Here is a 21,281-nt window from a genome sequence, read left to right as displayed (position 1 = left end):
CACTCCAGCCTGGACGACAGAGCAAGAATCCATCTCAAAAAATAAAAAAAAATTAAAAATCTAAAAAATTTAAGAAAAGAATGATAGCACCTGAAGGCTTGGTAGGTACCTCTAAGCCCAGTAAATGATCCACCCATATCTGCTTAGCTCATTAATCTGTTCTCCAAAATCCAGAATTTGGATTTGTGCATTAGAACCACATATGTGATACCTTTGGATGTCAGAGACATCTCTGCAAATCTGTTTAACAAAATGGTCATGATGTGGTAAAGGAAGAACTAGCAAGCTTTGTTCATGATCTCTGCCATCTCTACATCACCAGACAAGATCTTGGCAGCGTGGCCAGAGGCATTTCTGAAGCCCTTGCCAACTGACCCATGGAGACTCATTGGGCCTTGGAGAACATTTAAGTGGCAGTTTTATGCTGCCATCAAAAGTGAATTCTTATCACTTTTGGCCTAAATCAGCTCTTGCACCTTAGGCTGTTTAAAAATACGATGTCAATTGGAAAGCATCCCATTTGGTGCTGTTTTTGCTTTTTTTATTTGAAATATCCTGATGCAGTTCTTTTCTGGTGAGTAGACCATCTGTCCTAAATACATCCATTACCAGTTTGCAAAGTCTTTGTCAGGTGCATCCTGCATAGGAGCTAAATAAATACTTTTTTAAAGAATAAATAAAGACATGAGAGATATTTTGAAGGTACATCAGTGGGATTTGCTAACTGATTGAGTAAGAGAATTTTCATAGAGGAAAAGGAGATAGTAGTCATCACTGGAGCTAAGATTTCTGACCCGTGTGCTTCAACATATATTTTAGATTTGAAATATGTAATTTTTGCAGTAGTAAAGATAAAAGGGAAAAATTCCCAGTGCCTCTCATATTTGGCTCGTGGGTCTTTTGTGCTCTTTGCTGTGGCACCATCAGGTGTCTCCAGATTCTCAAGCTATCTTCCTGCCTTTGATGTATTTCAGGAACCTTTTATTGTTAGTATGGAGACACTTTTCAGGGCTCTCCTGAGTTGCTGTGGGTCCACCCAATTTCTTGTTTATCCCAGCAGCTCCAGCCGTCAACCTCGCCATCCCTGTGGCCTGGCTTTGGGAGGCCCTGTCAGCCCATGCCTCTGACTATGATGGGGTTGCATGGGGCTGCCTCTGGCTGTAAATCTGAAGAGCAAGGGCCTAGATTGACCCTGTTCCCCAAGCTTTCTGCAAATCTTACATTCTAGTCTGGTTGCTAAAATTCCTTTATCATCAGCCAAGGAGTGCTATTCAGGAGGGCTGCCTAATTAATATATTACCCATTATCATAACAGCAACTCTTTTTCGAGTACTTGCTTTGCATCCTTTTATCATTTTTCATCTTTACGTCAGCCTAGCAAACTAGGTATTGCTATCCCCCACTTTTGCAGATCAAGAAACTGAGTCTCAAAGAGGTAGTGAAACTGTTAATATCTTGCATTTGAAATGTGACAAAGTTGTGCTCCCAGCCAGAGCTGCCCGCCTCCGGTACAGCAGTCTTTATACTTTTCTCTGCTGTTTTGAGCCAGCAGGTGTTAGGTTAACTGGTTAATAATCCATTACCACTTTCACTCATGAGGTACAGTGGAAAGCCCTCTGGGGTGAGTCATAGGGTAGACTCTATTCTTTCTGTCTAAGGCGTGTGACCCCTGCAAGCCTCTGTTACTTCGTCTATAAAATGGGAATTCATACCTTAAATGAATGTAAAGAAAGTGTAATGAGGAAATATACATGGAAAACGTTTTTTAACTCTTATAGAGTAATGTAAAAGATCTGCTAGTAACATTAAAAGGAATTTCAGAGCTGGGAAGTAGCTGGGCTGGGACTCAAACTTGGTCTTCATACTCAACATTGGGTTCCTCTCACTGCATCAGGCTGGGCCAAGATGAGCATTGCCATGTCGCCATCCATGTTCTTGGCAGACTAGGTGAAAATTTTGTTTGCTTGACAACACCAATTAACTAGGTACTTGTCTGGGGTTGGGAAGAAATAACAGCTATTGGTCTTATTCACACTTTCCTCAATCTGTTAAGGAATGAATTTGTCTTATTTACCCAGTGGTTTCAGCGTGGCTGTTTTTGTCTTTTATACCATTAGCCATGGCATGTATTTGAGAATTAGGTTTTTAGTGTAATTCTAAAGTCCGATGGAGGACCCCTCTCTCCATGGCCCTGGAACCTCCCAGATGTGCTTCACCTCCGACTTGTTTCTGTTCCAGATCTAGTAGGGCTGCCAGGAAGGGGAGTCTGTGAATTGAGCCATTGGAGAAGACTGTCCAGGACCTTCTTTGATGTGGTTTCTCATTCTCGCAGAATTATTTTGTCTTGTGATCACAGTGATGTAGGCAAACACTCTATTTGTTAGTTCCAACTCTGCGTGAAATAATAAATGTTGTTGGCAGAAGGCCTGCTTAAATGGGTGTGTATCAGTAAAGACTCAGGAGCAGCTAAAAGTTTGCTAATACTATGAACTGTGCTGTTCAGTGGGTTCCTTTGGGAAACCTTGTTGATCTTTATTGACTGGTCAACCCATATGAGGATCTTAAAGGTTTACCTTCCTCTGAGCAGTAGAGCTCTGGCCCCTGACACAGCCTCTCTCACCTCCTTTTCTAGCTCTGCCACTCACTAGCTAAGTGTCCTTCAGCAAGTTGCTTACCTTTTCTCACTTCAAATAGTGGAGATAATAAAAGCACCTACCTCACAGGGCTCTTATGCGGACCAAGTGATTGACACATGTAAAGCACTTACAACAGTCTCTGACATGCATGATACACACAGTGAACACATCCTACCTACAATTATCATAGCCACAATATTTCAGTGTGTTCCTTTCAAGCCTCCTTTGGAATTGATGTTATTTCTCATCGTCTGGACTATATTTTAGTAGATGAACAACTGTGTTCATCTCTTATAACTCTAGAATTACAAAAATTGGTTTTTAAAAAACTATCCCTATATTTTTAATCCTTGGGTTATACCTTTTGAAATAAGAGTTGTGTTCAATACTGTATCTCTGTATATTTGAAAAAAACAAAGCAGGGTCTAATTAAATAAGTCTAATGGGAATTTCCATTGTCTTGTTTATCTCCCTGACACATTGACACAGTTGATCCCGACTCCGTTGGCCCCCATGAAGCCACATGCATCTTCTTGCTTCTCTGTGTGCCTCTCTGACTTTTCTATCTTGTTCTCTGTGTTTGCCATGTTTTTTGCCCTTTACAGCTTTAAAGAGTTCAGGCATTCAATTTTGTAGGATGACTTCAGGCTGAGTCTACCCATTTCCTCGTGACCAGGTTCAGGTCATGCATTCTAGGCTGGACTACCATAGAAACAATGCAGGGCTCTTGATCACCTGGTTCCATAGGCATCTGCTAGGTTTCTTCTCATTAAATTAACTGTATTTTCTTTTAGGATGTGTATTTTGTGGGGATATATTCTCCAATTATGACAACATCCTTCTCCACATTAAACCTCCACCTACCAGCCTTAGCATCCATTAATGACTCCTGGTCACCTGTATGATGGCTACCAAATGGTGATGATTTGTTTCCATCATTCCTTCTACATTTATTAGTTGGCATTCCACTGTGTGGAAGAGCTTTCCCTTCTCTCCTATTTATTGATTGACTCATTTACTTTCTTACGGCAGTATGGAATTATGGCTTCCTATTTTATTCAAAGGATCGTAATCCATTATTATCATTACTTATTTTGATTTGGCCAGTGGGAACCCCTTCCAGCTGGCTCTTATATGCTTGACATGTCCACACCAGTCACTGTACATTTCCTTACCTTTTGGCACAGTTATATGTTCCACGCCCAGTTTGAATTTTCCCCGCTCCAGCCCTGGCATTGGTCATTTCCCAAAGCAGCCCTGGTTCCTTTTATTGAAGAATAGTATTCAGAGACCAACGAAAATTGTGTCAATTTTGAAAAACTAAGTAAATAATATATCAGTTGTTCTGTATAGGTAAAGGCAAGTTCATCTGTATGCTGCCTTGAGAAAATGGAAGTCTAGAGTCTGTATAAAATGTCACAAAATGGCACAGGCCAGAACCCTTCGTGCATCCACAAACCTGAACCCAAGGTCACTGTCTTGGATCCCTGCACTGCCTTCCAGCTCCACTCCTTACCCCTCCCAGCTTCCCACATCACAATCAAGGCCTATTATTTATTTACTTGTTTATTTTATTTTATTTTATTTTTTAGAGACAGGATCTCACTTTGTTACCCAGGCTGGAGTGCAGTAGCTCAACAATAGCTCACTGCAGCCTCAACCTCCTGGACTGAAACGATCCTCCCACATCAGCCTGCAAAGTAACTAGGACCGCAGGAGCACACTACTACACCCAGCTAATTATTTTTAATTGTTTTTATTTAAAATTTTTTATTTTTATTTTTGTTTATTTACCTATTTGTTTTTGAGATGGAGTCTTGCTCTGTCACCCAGGCTGGAGTGCAGTGGTGCAGTCTCAGCTCACTGCAACCTCTGCCCCCTAGGTTCAAGTGATTCTCATCTCTCGGATCTCTTGAGCAGCTAGGACTACAGGCACGTGCCGCCACGCCTGGCTAAGTTTTTTGTATTTTTAGTAGAGATGGGGTTTTACCATGTCAGCCAGGCTGCTCTTGAACTCCTGACTTAAGGTGATCCACCCGCCTTGGCCTCCCAAAGTGCTGGGATTATAGGCGTGAGCTACTGCACCCAGCCAATTGTTTTTATTTTTATTTGTTTTATTATTATTATTATTATTGTTTCTTTTGTGTTTTGGGGTTTTGTTTTTGTTCTTTTTACGAAACGAGATCTTGCTGTGTGCTAAGGCTGGTTCTCCAACTCCTTTGGCCTCCCAAATTATTGAGATTACAGGTGTGAGCCACTGTCTCCTCAAGTCCTGTTTAACTACCCATGATTCCCTTCATATGTACCCCCCAGAATTTTTGCCTCTTATGTGTGACTCAGGCTTCATCCCAACCCATAACATGTGTACACACAAGTACACATACACACACGCAACCCACCTGGCTAATTTGATTGTCCTTGTGGAGATGTAACTAGTTGTGACTTCGTTTAGGAATCTTCTGATCAGGGATAGCTGCCACCCCCAAATCCCTAAAACCATACTGACATCTCCACTGTGTTATTAATAGCCTTTGTATACTCGACTTCCGTATGAGACAGTGAGTGAGCTCTTCCCTGACAGGAGCCACATCTCATTCTGGCCTTTGGCTTAACACACTGGGGCAGAGGGGGGTGTTAGACAATCTGTGTTGCATGAACAAAAGTTGACATCATTTTTCTTTTAAGTGTTTGTCCTTTTTAAACCACAAACAAAAAGTTGGAAAAGTGATATTTCAATTACATTGATTCAGCCAGTTACAAGGGAACACCAGTTCCTGTGGTACAGAGCCAGGAGAGAGATTTTTAGATCAGAAATGGCGGATGGGAGTGCATTGGTGAGTTGTCCAACAGTGGTAACAGCTGATCCTACTTATTTTATGGAATATCTCGAAAAAATCAAAATAAAAAAGAACTGAAATATTTTTACATTTGCTGAATAAGTTGAAGTGAATAGAAAATACTATTGACTTTTAAGTGAGGAATAACCTTTCTCCAAAAAATAATTATGGCCCTTGGATTATACCATTGTAAATGGCTTTTTTCCCCAGAACATTCTTTCCATTTCGTTGATATTTTACCGTATGTTTCCATTTCTATAGTTAGTACACAGACCACCCCCACACACAGACACACACTATACAATACTTCCTATTTGAATTAATATTTCCTATAAAGTCTGTTATGACTTTGATTTAAAATTGCTTGGCTTGTTCCCAGCTGGCTATACAAGAACTAGGGAGTTTGTTAGAAATTCCTATTCCTAGACTCTGTCCCTGGAGACTGGGATCCAGCAGGTCAGAAGACAGGCCCAGACATGGGCAATTAAAAAGTACTCTGACGATTCTGATAGACTGCCAGATTTGGGAACTACTGGGATATTTTCCTAATTTCTAGAGTATTTGTGTGTGTGTGTCCATTTTATAAGTCAATTAAATTAGGACGGGTTGCCTGGAAGCATAAACAAAGCAAATTGCTCTACAATAACTGCTGTGAGATGCAAAGTAAATAATCTGGGATGTATTATTTTGTCTAAGACCTTCACTTTCTTTTAACTTGGGTTTTAGTTCTGGAGAAGAAACAGTATTTTCTCATCCCAAACAGGCCAGCATGATTATGGTTGTATATACTGTAAGTTTCAAGTCATTCTGTAACATTCCACTATTGTACCATATTTTGACCAAATCACCAGCCTCCGATCAATAAAAATTCTTCTTAAGTGTCTGTAAATTGAAACCAAGTAATGAAAATTCCGATCAATGTTTAGTGAGAACTAATCATTTTAAGTCTCCTGGAAAAGATCACAGTTGCTGAGAATGCAGATATCCTATTTTTGGAACTGGTATACTTATTTTAATATATTAAAAGAGCTACTTTCCATTATTATTACTTTCTTTTGTTTCCAACAAAAGAGACAAAAGATTTCATGTCTGAATACAGTATTAACCAAAGACACAGTGGGGGGATTACTAGGATTACTGTCCTTTTATAATTCTTTTTTAAATTTAATAAATTCCCCTTTATATATATTATTTTATAATTCTAATAGGGTTTGCTCACACTTGCTCTCTCTCTCTCTCTTTCCCAGCTTGTTCGAATGAAGTTTAAATGTGACAGTGTAAACTTAAGGAAAATATACATACTCATGGTGATATATAGGAAGTTGAATAATAATAATGTAATGAAATTGATCATTAGTGATTATTGTGAGGTGTGATCCCTCCCTTTTCTCTGGAAAAGCTGTTTTAAAAAATATGAAATACACAAATTTCAAAAAATCTAAAAAAATTATTATTATTATTATTATTTTTTTTTTTGAGACAGAGTTTCATTCTTGTTGCCCATGATGGAGTGCAGTGGCTGAATCTCGGCTCACTGCAACCTCTGCCTCCTGGGTTCAAGAGATTCTCCTGCCTCAGCCTCCCGAGTAGCTGGGATTACAGGCACCTGCAACCACGCCCAGCTGATTTTTGTATTTTTAGTGGAGATGGGGATTCACTATGTTGGCCAGGCTGGTCTTAAACTTCTGACCTCAAGCGATCCGTCCACCTTGGCCTCCCAAAGTGCTGGGATTACAGGCATGAGCCACTGTACCTGCCATAAAAATCTAAAAAAAATCGAAAATTATGAGAAAGCACATCAAAAGAAAAAAGAGCCAGGTGTCGTGGCTCACACCTGTAATCCCAGCACTTTGGGAGGCCAAGGCAGGCGGATCACCTGGGGTCAGGAGTTTGGGACCAGCCTGGCCAACATGGTGAAACTCCGTCTTTACTAAAAATTTAAAAATTAGCTAGGCGTGGTGGTGTACCCCTGTAATCCCAGATATTTGGGAGGCTGAGGCAGGAGAATCATTTGAACCTAGGAGGTAGAGATCGCGGTGAGCCGAGATTGTGCCACTGCACTCCAGCCTGGGCGACAAAGTGAGACTCCGTTTCAAAAAAACACAAAAAACCATTCCTATACCAGCCTCCTGACACGTCAGGAATAGTTCTTTTTCCTTGTCGATTTGTTTTTGCCCATACATTATTTTCACATAGTTGTAAACTTGTTATAAATATAGTATCTTCTATTCCCATTACCACTTAACTTAGGCTGCATTATCTTTATGTTGCTACATAGTCCTTGTAAGTACTTCAAATGCTTGTGCGTATTATATTGGGTGGTTGTGCCATTGTAATCTTGGACTTTCCAATATTCTTGAATGTTTACATTGTTTACAACTTATAAAATGGAGTTTCATTGTTGCCAAAACATGTAATTCAAATGAGAGAGTGCATGTGTTGACCTTGGATCTAGTAAATACATCATCTGAGTATGTCAACCATTTGAAAAGATGATTTCCCCATGGAGTTGAATTCGCCCGACCTACTTACTGCCTGTGAGTAAGCATGTCTTCTGGAAGAGTGTGACACCTGTCCCAGGCTTGCTGGTTTTCTACTTGTTATTGTAGGTTACAAAATTTCAGTTTGGTTTTGTTATTCATGTGACCAGGAAGCCAGGAGCATAGCACTAGGATGGTGAGTGAATTGCATAGATGGGTTCAGACTTTTGAAGGTCATGAGCCCTGAACAGAGGATGGTTCCCGCCTCCCCATAATTTCTTTAAAACCATATTATTAGTTCAAGGAAATTCAGCAAAGTTCTGAGTTTTGCTATATGGCCAGCTCAATTCCCTGTTCGTTTGTTTCTTTTGTTTTGTTTTGAAATGTAAAATTATTTCAAATTTCGGTTTCCTTTTGGGAATGGGAGTGTCACCTTGCTTGGTTGTTCCCTAAGCAAATGTTTTCTCTTTCCTTGAGTAACTCAGCAATCAATAACAATTAATCTGGGCTGGATATTCATAGAAGAACATTTGCTCTGCACCCTAAAATTTTTTATCGCAAAGCACGAACAAACATATTGTCCTATGAACTTGTAGCAGGCTGAATTTTTCATACTAACTCCCACCATCATTTTATATGACATGGGGTTCTTTAATTCTATCCTGGTAACACAAGGGGTACTAATAGAAAGATGAAAAATCTGACTGACTTAAGCATGTTTTGAATTGAGGTCATTATCAATTCAGGGGGATTTTGAAGGAAGAATGGGGATTTTGAAGAGCAGACTATATATTATTAACAAAAGGCTCTCCCCATGCAGGAAGGCTACCCAGCGGAAGGTGGCCTTTGTTACTCAGGATGTGATTAATAATGCTTCAAGGTTTAATTTTAGAACTTCTAAAATAAGGAAGCTTGCATCAGTTCAAGGCACATGGTTTGAAACCTCAGAGTGCCCACTTTTTCTTTTCTTTTTTTAAATTACAAAAATAGCATATGCATTATAAAATGTTTGAAAACTAATGAATTAAAACAAGTTTCTCTAGTCTCTGCCTTGACCAAAGCCTTTGTTAATATTTTGTGGTAGTTCCAGTCTTTTTTTTTAAGAAAAAAAATTGTAATCATGTTTTGTATATAACTTGAATGACTTATTTTACTTAACATGATTTCATTTGCTTGTTTCCTGTGTTTACAGGCTTCATGTCAGTTGTAATTTATGCAGAATTCCACCGTTGTGATACTCCATAATTTTCCTAATCATATCCCCCATTATTGGGCATGTAAAATGCTTAATGGTCAGTGGTGTGTACAGTGGTAATTATCCACACCATGTTAATCCGGCTCACACGGGTCACATGGGCGACCTAATCCTGCTGTAACTTGCTTTTCTCTACTGGTATTGTACTTAAAAAAAAAAAAAAAAAAAAAAAAAAAGAATTCTTTTCTGCTTCTGTTTTCTTTTTCTTTTTGTTTGTTTTGTGTGATGGGGGGGACAAGGAAGGGAGCTGGTCGCAATCCACTTCTCAGGTGGGCACTTTGTCTGTCTTTCTTTAGTGGTGAAAGTGGTGCTGGAAAAACAGTGGCTGCCAAATATATCATGAGCTACATCTCCAGAGTGTCTGGAGGAGGGACCAAAGTCCAGGTGAGTGGGCAGTGGCCCATTATGATACCTTATGTTATGGGAAATGTAAGAGGCTCCATTTGCTGTTAGAAAAGAATTTTTCTTCCACAGAAAAGACACTGGTTCTTCTATAACTGTGAAACTTGAAATCTGGAGTGGAAAGGAATAGCGTGTGTGTGTGTGTGTGTGTGTGTGTGTGTGTATTTTTTTTTTTTTTTGAGACAGAGTCTTGCTCTGTTGCCCAGGCTGTAGTAGTGCAGTGGCACGATCTCGGCTCACCACAACCTCTGCCTCCTGGGTATAAGCGATTCTCCTGCCTCAGCCTCCTGAGTAGCTGGGATTACAGGCGTGCCCCACCATGCCCATCTAATTTTTGTATTTTTAGTAGAGACGGGGTTTCACTATGTTGGCCAGTCTGGTCTCAAACTCCTGACCTTGTGATCCACCCGCCTCGGACTCCCAAAGTGCTGGGATTAAGGAGTAGCATATTTTAAGGTAGATGTGCCTAATATATAATGAACTCCTACAAATCAATAAAAAGATCAGCAGCCCAAAAGGAAAATAAACAAAGGACATGAAAGACGACTCATAGAAAAGGAAATATAAATTATTCACAAAACATGAAAGTATGTTCACCATCATGATAAAAAGAAAAATGCAAATTAAAACTACATTAGAAAACTATTTTTTGCCTATCACATTGGCCAAAATCTTACCATGTTTTAAACACTTGATTGGTAGGAAGTAGGGACACAGTTGTTCTCATACATTGCTGGTAGGAGATGAACTAGTACGTTTTAATGAAGAACATTTCAGCAAAATCTATTAAACTTACACATATATGCCATTTGACTCAGCAGTTCTGCTGAAAAGAATTTATTCTTTAGATATGCTGAAATATATACAAAATAGTACATGTATAAAGTTATCTCTGGCAATTTTGGTAATGCAAAAGACTGGAAACAACTTAAGTGTTCATCGCTAGGCAACTGGTGAAATAATTTGTGGTTCGTTATATAATAGAATATTATACAGCAATAAAAATGAGCCTTCATGTACTGACAGAGAATAGTCTCCAAGATGTATCATTAATTACAAAAGACAAGGTTCAGAACATTGTGTGTAATATATGCTGCCATTTGCGGGATCAAAAGAGAGTGTACATTTGTATTTGTTTGGGTATGTATCGCATATCCCTCGAAGTATACACAAGAAACTGTCAACAACAGTTGTCTTGAGGGAGGGGAGCTGGGAGGTTGGGAGAAGGGCCTACCCTTCTTGTATACCCTTTAGAAACTTGCATGGTTTGAACTATGTGAACCACTTGCCAATTCAAGAAAGTGAAGGAAAAAAGAGATTAAAGAGTATAAAGGAAGTGTTAGGAAAGAGAAAAGATCCAGAGAATGAGGATACTCAAGAGGTGAAAAATAAGATCAGCATTGGCAGGAATGAGTAAAGCCTACTCCCCAGAGCCATGGATGATGGTGATGGTGAGCTAAGGTCCATAAGGGGTAGCCCAAGCTTGGCGCTCATCAGCAGTATGCACCACTGGTGACAGAATTCCTTCCAAATATTAGTTTTTTAAATCAGAATTATTTAGTGTTATTGCCATGGTCAGCTGTAGACTTTCAAAAGTCTACAACACCAGGGAGCTGGCTATAAATGCAGATTCTTGGGCCCTACCCCAACCTACTACATCCACATCTGCATTTTGACAAGATCCCCAGGTGATTCATGAATATTAAAGTTTGAGAAACACCAGGCTGTATTTCCATAACCTTGTTTGGGGTGGAGAAGTGGGTTAATTTTCCTTAAAATTCTCTTTATTGTGGTTCCTTTTTTTTTTTTTTTTTTGAGATGGGGTCTCACTCTGTCACCCAGGCTGAAGTGCAGTGGCACAATCTCAGCTCACTGCAGCCTCCTGCTCCTGGGCTTATGCAATCCTTCCACCACAACCTCCCAAGTAGCTGAGGCCACAAGTGTGTGCCACCATGCCTGGCTAATTTTTTTTTTTATTTTTGGTAGGGACAGGGTTTCACCACATTGCGCAGACTGGTCTCAAACTCCTGAGCTCAAGCGATCCACCCACCTGGGCCTCCCAAAGAGCTGGGATTACAGGCGTGAGCCACCATGTCTGGCCACTGTCTATTAATTAAATAGTGTTCTGTCATGTACTGGTAGATCAGAAAGCTTAAGGTAGAGCCAAACATTCCTCCTTTGGGTTTGTGGATCAACTCTTTCTATCTTTTGTTTGCTGGCCAGACGTGCCTATACCATTTAACAATAGCTTCTCTCAGGGAGAGAACAAAAGACAGCATCTTCTCTGTCTCTTCCCTTCTTTAATTACAGACTTTAAAACTGAGAATATTTATGTATCTATCCATCCATCCCTCCATCCATGCATCCACCCATCCATGCATCCATCCATCCATGCATCCATCCATCCATGCATATCTATTCGTCAGTGATCAGTGTTGTCTAACAGAATTTTGTGGCATGTGATGAGCACATCAGGGAAAAGAGAAAGAGCAAACTAAGGTTGCAGAGTGAAGGGTTCTTAAAGTGGCCTCTTTCTCTGAATGAAAGGAAGATGGAGAGCAGCTCTGTGCAATAGAAAGATGAAGCAAGCCATATGTGTAATTCTAAATTTTCTAGTAGCCATGTTAAAAGAAGTAAAAAGAGAAAAAGGGAATTACTTTTTAAAACAATATTATTTAACCCAATATGTAAAAAATGATTTTATTATATAATCTGTATAACAAAATTAATGAGATTTTTTTTTTCGTACTAAGTCTTTGAAATACAGTGTGTATTCTACAGTTATACCTCAGTTGGGGTAGCTTATGGCTTCCATATTGGACAGTAAGGGCAGCTCTAGAACCTAGGTTCATGTGGTTCAGTCCACTTCCTTTTCTCTATTCCTGTGATTGTACTGGATCCTGAGAGGGCTGACATGGAGAAAGAATCCAGGATGCTGTTTTGCTGCCTTTTTTTTTTTTTTTTTTTAGACAGAGTCTCACTCTGTCGCCAGGCTGGAGTGCGGTGGTGCGATCCCAGCTCACTGCAACCTCTGTCTCCTGGGTTCAAGCAATTCTCCTGCCTCAGCCTCCTGAGTAGCTGGGACTACAGGCGTGTGCCACTACGCCCAGCTAATTTTTGTATTTTTAGTAGAGACGGGGTTTCACCATGTTGGCCAGGATGATCTTGTTCTCTTGACCTCATGATCCGCCCACCTTGGCTTCCCAAAGTGCTGGGATTACAGGCGTGAGCCACTGCGCCCGGCCAATGGGCTGCTCTTTTACCTCAGTTTGCTCTTTCTCTTTTCCCTAATATGCCCACCACATGCCACAAAATTCTATTGAACATCACTGATTGTTGATGAATACATGTGGACGGACGGATGGATGGATGGATGAACTGATAAAGATTCTCATTTTTAAAGTCTGTAATTTAAAAAGGGAAAAGATAGAAAAAGATTCTGTCTTTTGTTCTCTTCCTGAGAGAAGCTGAGTGTTGTTAAATGGTATAGGCATGTCTGGCCAGCACAAAAAAGATAGAAAGAGTTAATGAAATCCACAAACTCAAAATAGATTTTACAAAGAAAAGCAGAGTTTATATAAATCCATGAGTTTTTAAAAGAGAGTAGGCAGGTTGGAAGTATGTTTCTAAGCTTTGAAACTGACCCATGAAAGGACCACCCAGAATTGCCCTTGGTGCCATGGCTAAGGATGATTCCCTAGTCAGAATGAAATCCCAGTTCTCATTTCTCATGGCAGTTTCTCTTCTGAATGTTCAGGAAGGTGCCTGTTACACCCTTTGTAACACTTTGGCTGTTACATAGTCAATTAGTAGTTAGTGCATTAATTTACTCCTTTTTGCTACACCCCTATGACCTAGTAGCCAGACTGCAGACAGTTAATGTTGATTTTTCTCTTCCTGTTTTCCTATGAGGACAATGATACAGAGCCCTTGGCTTGGAATTAGTCAGTAGCTAAAGAGCACAAGCCAGAAGACTTGTTATTTCTGGAACATGTTTAACCATAGCATGTGAATAATTAGAAGTACAAGGAATGACTCACTTGTTGAAAGACTTCTCCAACATCAAATTCTATCTATTGAGCTGTCTCATGTCTATGGTGTGTTTTGCACACTTATGCATAGAACTGAGATGTTTGAAAAACAAATCCTTCCCCTCTAGGCCAGGACTTGTTCCACACGATCCACTGTTGACCCTTGCTGCTCAAAGTGTGTATCAATGCTGGCAAAACCAGCAACACCAGGGAGCTGGCTATAAATGCAGATTCTTGGGCCCTACCCCAACCTACTACGTCCACATCTGCATTTTGACAAGATCCCCAGGTGATTCATGAATATTAAAGTTTGAGAAACACCAGGCTGTATTTCCATAACCTTGTTTGGGGTGGAGAAGTGGGTTAATTTTCCTTAAGATAACTTGCAGTGAAGCAGGTGGAGATGGGATGAGATGGGTTGGTAGAGTAGTTGGGAAGGGGTAGTGAGAAGAAATACCCTGGCCAGAACAGCAAGGAGACACCCCTTCATGTACCACTTCACTTTTGGTGAAGTTGCAGCAATCAATTTGGAAACCCAAGCTGAGAACGTTTGTATGAATAGTTCCTGATTCACAGTGGTGCCCTGGCTGCTGGGGACCCTTCCTCAAGCCATGGGAATTGAAAGACCCAAATACACAAACAGGTTGAGGTCTGTCATGGTGAAAGAATAAATCCTCCAGAAACCCCGCCAGTGACACACGGATGTGGGGCCCCTCGCCTTAATGCATTCAGAAACCAGGTCCTTAGAGAAAGTTTGGCGTACACCGTATGGTAGGTGTTCACACCTTCCTAACCTCCGGTCTGTTTGCTGGGACAGCACGTGAAGGACATTATCCTGCAGTCCAACCCACTGCTGGAGGCCTTCGGGAACGCCAAGACCGTCCGGAACAACAACTCCAGCCGATTTGTAAGTCTCTTCCCTGTTTCAGAGAGTGTCGCTTGACTGATGAAGTTGATGTTTCTGACTGAAGTCCAGTATCCCACAGGAAATGGGAGCTTTTCACATATCATCAGGAAGCCACCTCTTCAATCTCTCCTTCATTTTCTATAGCAGCGTGCCGCCAAGCTGCACTTTGCCCTTTTTTGCACCCCGGGGATACAAACAAGATAATTTTGAAAATCATTTTCCACATCAGTTGCCTTACTAAAGAAAACAAATGATGAAAGTGGCAGCTTTGGCCTTGGAGGAGTTGTCTTTATGCCCTGGAGAAAAGACCTTCTTCCCTAGACCAAGAAATAACTAGAGTAGATGGGTATCCCAGGTATCATTTCCCACTGGCAGTGGTTTTGCTTCTTAGAACTTGGTCCATAGACTGAAGGGTGCAGAGAGTTTGACTGGTCTTGCACCTTGGAGAGAAACTTCCTCCCTTCCGTCCCTCGGAGCGATCTGCCTGCCCACCACAGCCCTCTGGCTTTGTGCATCTGTCTTATGCCCTACTCTTGTAACCTGACGACATCCCAAAGTGACTGGACCTGGCCTCACAGGTTGCCTCTTAACTGGCTTACCTAACTGGTAATGAAAATGTCAACCAAATGCATTGTTGTGAATGCTCATTTAGTCATGTTTCTGTCTGGGTGTCTCCAGAGGGGGTAAATAGGAAAGCTGGCAAGGCTGAATATGAATATGTTCCCCTTGACAAAAGCCACATTTACAAAGAAACAAATGTTTACCCAGTAACCTTGATTTATATAGATTTTGCATCTTATTTCAACCATAGATCATGTCTGGCACTAAAGCATTCACGGAGCCATCTGTGAGGCTGATTCTGGAACATTTTAAAATAAATAAGTGGGAATTTTGGAGAAAAACAATTTTCTTTTCCACTGTCTATTTTGGACAGAGAATTTTTACTATGTGCTCATATAATAATTGTCAAGTTCCCTGGTGGGTTCTATCTGTTAGACTTGCCCTTACTTTCTTTGCGTTCCAATATTATTCAAACTACTCATTTGTTTGTCTCTCATATTTAGGCCCAATGCCTGAGTTGTGTTATCTTGAAGAAGTTTTCCAGATAATAAAATAGGAAAGAAGGATTAAACAAATTTTCCACTTGAACTTTTTTCTTAATTTTCAATCTAAATCTTATAAAAATGGACTTGACCAAATTTAACTCTTTATTTACCTTTTCCCCTGTCTTGGATTCCTTGGAGACCAGAAAAAAAAATAATTGATATTTTCATTGATTTTTGCAGTATAAATTATTCATTATATTTGGAGGATATATCAGTCAGTTTCTGTAAACAACAAAAACCCTCAACATTTATTATTTTTCTAATTGTAAAATTTTATACAACCCAGATAGAAAGATGGAAAGAGACAATTCAGACACACACACACACACACACACACACACACACACACTCTCTCTCTCTCTCTTTCTCTCTCTGTCTCACTATTCACCGTCATGGATGAGAGAAATGTAAATGAAAACCACGTATCATTTTCTGTCTCTCAAATGGGCAAACATTAAGTTGATTGGTAATAATCGAGAAAGCACGCTATTGGTTGAGAACTGACACATTCTTCCAGGAAAGTGATTGGGCAATTGTTATTAAAATTTTAATCGTTCATTATCTTTGCCCAACAAAACTTTTAGAATAAATTACATAAGTTTCCTGCTTAAATAACTACTTATTTTAAAAGATACTCATAATATATTGTTAAATTAAAAAACAGATTACAGAACAATATTTACAATATGTTCTTTTTAATGTGCACATGATATGAAATGTCACTAAGAGGTATGTAAATCAAAGTTTGACATCTGTGACAGTAATTATTTAGCAAGAGAATGAAGAAGTGGCATCAGGGTAGAATTATGAGTAATTTCACTTTTAAAAATGCACAGGTTAATGAAGCATAAGAATGTATATATTTAACACTTATAAATCTTTTCAAGTTAAAGAATGTATTATGAAAAATTTCAAACACGGTTTAAAAATAATACAATGAACATCTATGTATCCAGCATCCAGCTTAGGAAATAAATCATTACCAAGAGTTGAGTTGAAACTTGTTTTCATTTCATTATCAAAATGCAAATGCAACATTTTATTCCCTTTATAAAATTTCCTATCTTCCCCCCCAGGCTGCTATACAGCAGTCCTAAATATGTTAACTTTTTGTTGGAAATTTTAACTTTTGTATGACAATTATGAGCCATGCATATGCATTTTGTTCTATTAGAGCAGTGGTTCTCAACCTTGACCGCACGTAAAAATCAGCTGGGTGCTTTTTGAAAGCCACACAGCTCTGGGCCCTGGTCCTAGAGTCTCATGTGCGTGGCCTGGGCTGACAGTATGTTGGAAAGGCTCCCCAGGGGTTTCTAAGGGGCATCCAAGGTTGAGCACCGCTGCTAGGAGGACTTGGGAGCTTGCCCGTCCAACACCTGCCCTTCCTGGGTCAGATGTTCTGTTTGGTTTCATTTTCCCTCAACTGATGAGGAATGGGGGATAGGCACTGAAGTATTCCCTGTATCACATGCTAAAAGGAAAGGGTGGTGAAGGTGGCCACCAAAGGAAGCAAGGGAGCTCTTGTTCAGTGAGCTTTTCTCAGGTGCCACTGACATTCCGCAGAGCGATGGCTGGTGGTTCTCTGTGCCTGGTGCTGCTGGGTGTTTTTGGTTTTTTGCCAGGAGGAAGAGGGTCATCAGATTAAGACACACAGAGAGTTAGAGGCTGGAGTTCTTCGGTGGTCTTTCTTGACACCTAGAATAGTTAACTTAAGAACAGGAACACAGCATGTACTCACACATTTGCAGTGTGCACAGTATTTTTCTTGCCCTTAATGAGTTTACAGCTCCAGTCATAGACGTAAAACCCAGCTCAATTCATCCCTGAGATGGGTGGATTTAGTCAGCATACACATTTTTATGTTATTAAATGTGAATGCGGTGAGGCTGGACATCTTCTCCAGTTTGGCCGTAGACCACACTGCTGCCTCTTTTCCTTTATTTGTATTTACCCTTCTGGCCTCCGAGAGTGCTTAAGTTTCTGAGGACAGGAGAGAAATTAAGTTCTAGTGAGAAAAAAAATAGTTTAAATATATATATATAACAAATATAATAATTGTTATAATTATATATAAAATTTTTATTCTTTTTGTTTTTTGGACAGAGTCTCACTCTGTGGCACAGGCTGGAGTTCAGTGGCATGATCTCGGCTCACTGCATCCTCCACCTCCTGCGTTCAAGTGATTCTCCTGTCTCGCTGGGACTACAGGCACTTGCCACCACGCCCAGCTAATTTTTTGTATTTTTAGCAGAGATGAGGTTTCACCATGTTGGCCAGGCTGGTCTCGAACTCCTGACCTCCAGTGATCCACCTGCCTCGGCCTCCCAAAGTGCTGGGATTACAGGCGTGAGCCACCATGCCTGGCTATATATAATTAATGTAACAACCTAGATACCTCTTCAACTACAGTCTAGGTTTTTATTCTCCTTTGTTCCCTATTAGCAGTCATTTAAAGAGGAATTTTCGTAACAATGACAGTGACAAAAATCCCTAGGCCCATGAGTAGCTAGAAAGAACTTTTAATAAAGTGTTTTCGTTTTAGATAAACATTTTAGATGCTCCATAGGTAAGAGGGATTGAGTGTTTTTGCTCAAAGCCACGAGATGAAACCTGACAGAGCAAGAGTGCTCTTCCTCTGAAAGGGTGCCATGCCATTTTTCTGCCTCATTTTTTACACCTTCTGGTTGAGCAGACAGGCACCTACTGGGGGAAAATGAGCAAGGAATAGAGCATATCCTTATTTAGTCATGCTGGAATGATAGGTGCTCTCTCATAACAGAATCGTGTGGCTGGATAAAAGCACGGGTTATTGTGTGATTGAAAACTAAGGAAGTCTAGACTCAAATTAGTAGTAATTCAGAACGTGTATTTTATTAATGAATTTCCTTGAATTATATACTATATTCAAAGCCTGTTTGGAACATCATGTTTTGTTCACCAACCATTGAAGGAAATCCCTAACTCTCTTGCAGGGAAAATACTTTGAAATCCAGTTCAGTCCAGGTGGGGAACCAGATGGTGGAAAGATCTCCAACTTCCTTCTGGAAAAATCTAGGGTGGTGATGAGGAACCCAGGAGAGCGGAGTTTTCACATATTTTACCAGGTTTTCCTTTCTACTTTTTTCCTACCCACTTCCTGTCCCTTCTCTACATTAAAATATTTCTCAGACTTCAGGCATAGATTATAGTCAGGCAAGCCAGGGAGGACTGATGATGATACCATGTGCAAGTCATTGTGCAGAATTGTGAGAATGTCCTGCCCTCAAGGAGAGTGAGTTCTAATTGGAGTGATAAGACAGAAATTCCCCCAAAGCTAAATCATCAAGAAAGTATTGACATAACTTCAAAATAAAATGAGGAGTGTTGGAGTCTTTGCCAAAGGAATTCATGTGGGCAGGTTTGGCCGGATAGTAGGAGAGGTGTGAAGGAGGTAGAGCCGGGATGGAAAGTGGAGGGGATTGATCAGGGAAGACAGGTGACGTGCACCAAAGCAGTGGAGGTGGGAGAGGGAAAGCTAGTCAGGGAGCCCAGCCTTAGCCTGTGTGCAAGGCAGGCATCTCCAGAACTTGAGCTATTGGAGGAAAGATTTGAGATAGGTTTGGGATCTTTAATGCCAAATTGAACAGTTTCAACCTAGACCCTCAGAAGTCGTGGAGAGTTTGGGGCCAGAGCAGTGTGCAGGGTGCTTTTTGGTTATGTTACAGGCTTCAGCAGTCATCTGAGTCAGCTACTTTTATTTTATTTGTTTTTTTATTTGAGACAGGGTCTTGCTCCCTTGCCCAGGCTGGAGTGCAGTGGCACAATCTTGGCTCACTGCAACCTCTGCATCCTGGGCTCAAATGATCCCCCTGCCTCAGCCTCCCAAGTAGCTGGGACTATAGGCACATGCCACCACACCTGGCTAATTTTTTATTTTTTGTAGAGGTGGGGTTTCACCATGTTACCCAGACTGGTCTCTAACTCTCGGACTCAAGTGACCCACCCACCTCAGCCTCCCAAAGTGCTGGGATTACAGGCGTGAGCCACTGCACCTGGCCCTGATTCAGCTACTTTTGTAAAAGGTTTTTAAGTACTTAAAAAATATAATGATGTTAATAACCAAATTTTTTATGTTCTATTTACTTATTAGTATTTTATATTGAAGATTGACATTAGACTTTCTTCAAAGAAAGACCTGGTCACTGTTTTTTGTTTTGTTTTGTTTCATGTTTAGTTTGTGGATCACTGGATTAGAAGGACATTAAACTGTGGAAGTAGCTCACATTCAATCTTTTCAATTACACACACATCTTAGGCAATGCCAAATAAGTCTTTTAGTTGGTATCTGTTGGTTGAAAAAGTATATAAATGACTAAAACTTCTGTGAATTCAGTCATTTTTAAAATTGTATTAAAGCAACATATATAGATAAGTGAAAAATAATTATATATTTCACATAAATAATACCTAGTGCTAGACGAAGTATATAATGGATGTCAGGACTTCTTTAAATAAATACAAGCCCCAACCCGCCCCCAGGAGTCCTCTGCCCTCAGGTCAGAAACCACCAGAATAGAGGCTGGGAACTGATGCGTGCAGGGGTTCAAGATTCTCACATGAAAGTAATTCTTGGCCGGGTGCGGTATCTCACGCCTGTAATCCCAGCACTTTGGGAGGCCGAGGTGGGTGAATCACGAGGTCAGGAGATCGAGACCATCCTGGCTAACACAGTGAAACCCCGTCTCTACTAAAAATACAAAAAATTAGCTGGCCGTGGTGGCGGGCGCCTGTAGTCCCAGCTACTCGGGAGGCTGAGGCAGGAGAATGGCACGAACCCGGGAGGCGGAGCTTGCAGTGAGCGGAGATCGGCACCAGTGCACTCTAGCCTGGGCGACAGAGCGAGACTCCGTCTCAAAAAGAAAAAGAAAAGAAGAAAAAAATTCTTGAAGCTACGAAATACATGGGAGTGGATATGGGGAGAAAATCCTGCCACACAGGACCAGGGGACTTTCTAGATATGTAGGATCAGGAGGCATTGCAGAGCCAGCAGGGAAGTAGTTGAAGGAGAAGGAGGAAAGCCAGGATCCTGCAGTGTCACCAAGCCAGGGAAGCCTCAGGGCGACATCAACAGGATCAAATGCTCAGAGCTCTTGGGCAAAAGGGACGAGCTGGGGTGTGGGGGCAAAAAAAACGCTGTTGGATTTAGGCACTGAGAAATAGCCATGCAAGGGTTCCATCAGAGTGGTGAGGGGAGAAGCTAGAATGCAGGTGGTTATGTCATGGCAAGGAAGTAGATCCTGCAGCTTGGAGAAGTTCACAGTCAAGGAAAAGCTTCTAAAGAAGGCAGAGTACCAGAGAGGAGGAAGCTGCATGGCCGTTTTTTAACATGCACCCTGCAGTGAGAAGCATGGAAAAGCCAGCTTAAAAAGCCATAGCAAGTTGGGCAGGAACTAAGTAATTAAAATCTGTTTTGCTTTCCACTTTTCCAAGGGTGGCAGTCCAGTTCCTTTCAGTGGACAAGGGACAATCCTCAGCTCTTGCAGGTCTTTCCAGAGTTAGGAATCAAAATTTGCACAGATGACATGGGGCCACTACAGGTACATATTTGGGAGCCAGGACTGCCTATAATTTTAGAAAGCAGAGATAGA

The 21,281-nt window shown here is 40.8% G+C and overlaps 1 protein-coding gene across 1 annotated transcript in view; it reads left to right on the top strand.

Moving 5' to 3' along the window:
• The window catches only part of MYO1E (myosin IE), a 233,336-nt gene that overhangs the window by 127,608 nt on the left and 84,447 nt on the right, over positions 1 to 21,281 (top strand). The window contains exons 5-7 of the mRNA XM_030814491.1: positions 9,505 to 9,592; positions 14,459 to 14,548; positions 18,627 to 18,758. Of these exons, the coding sequence (XP_030670351.1) occupies positions 9,505 to 9,592; positions 14,459 to 14,548; positions 18,627 to 18,758 (310 nt within the window). The remainder of the gene's footprint in view (positions 1 to 9,504; positions 9,593 to 14,458; positions 14,549 to 18,626; positions 18,759 to 21,281) is intronic.

Source organism: Nomascus leucogenys, chromosome 6 (assembly GCF_006542625.1).
Source record: "Nomascus leucogenys isolate Asia chromosome 6, Asia_NLE_v1, whole genome shotgun sequence".
Classification (NCBI taxonomy): domain Eukaryota; kingdom Metazoa; phylum Chordata; class Mammalia; order Primates; family Hylobatidae; genus Nomascus; species Nomascus leucogenys.
Note: the sequence above shows the minus strand (reverse complement) of the source record. Positions and strands in the feature narration are given on the sequence as shown.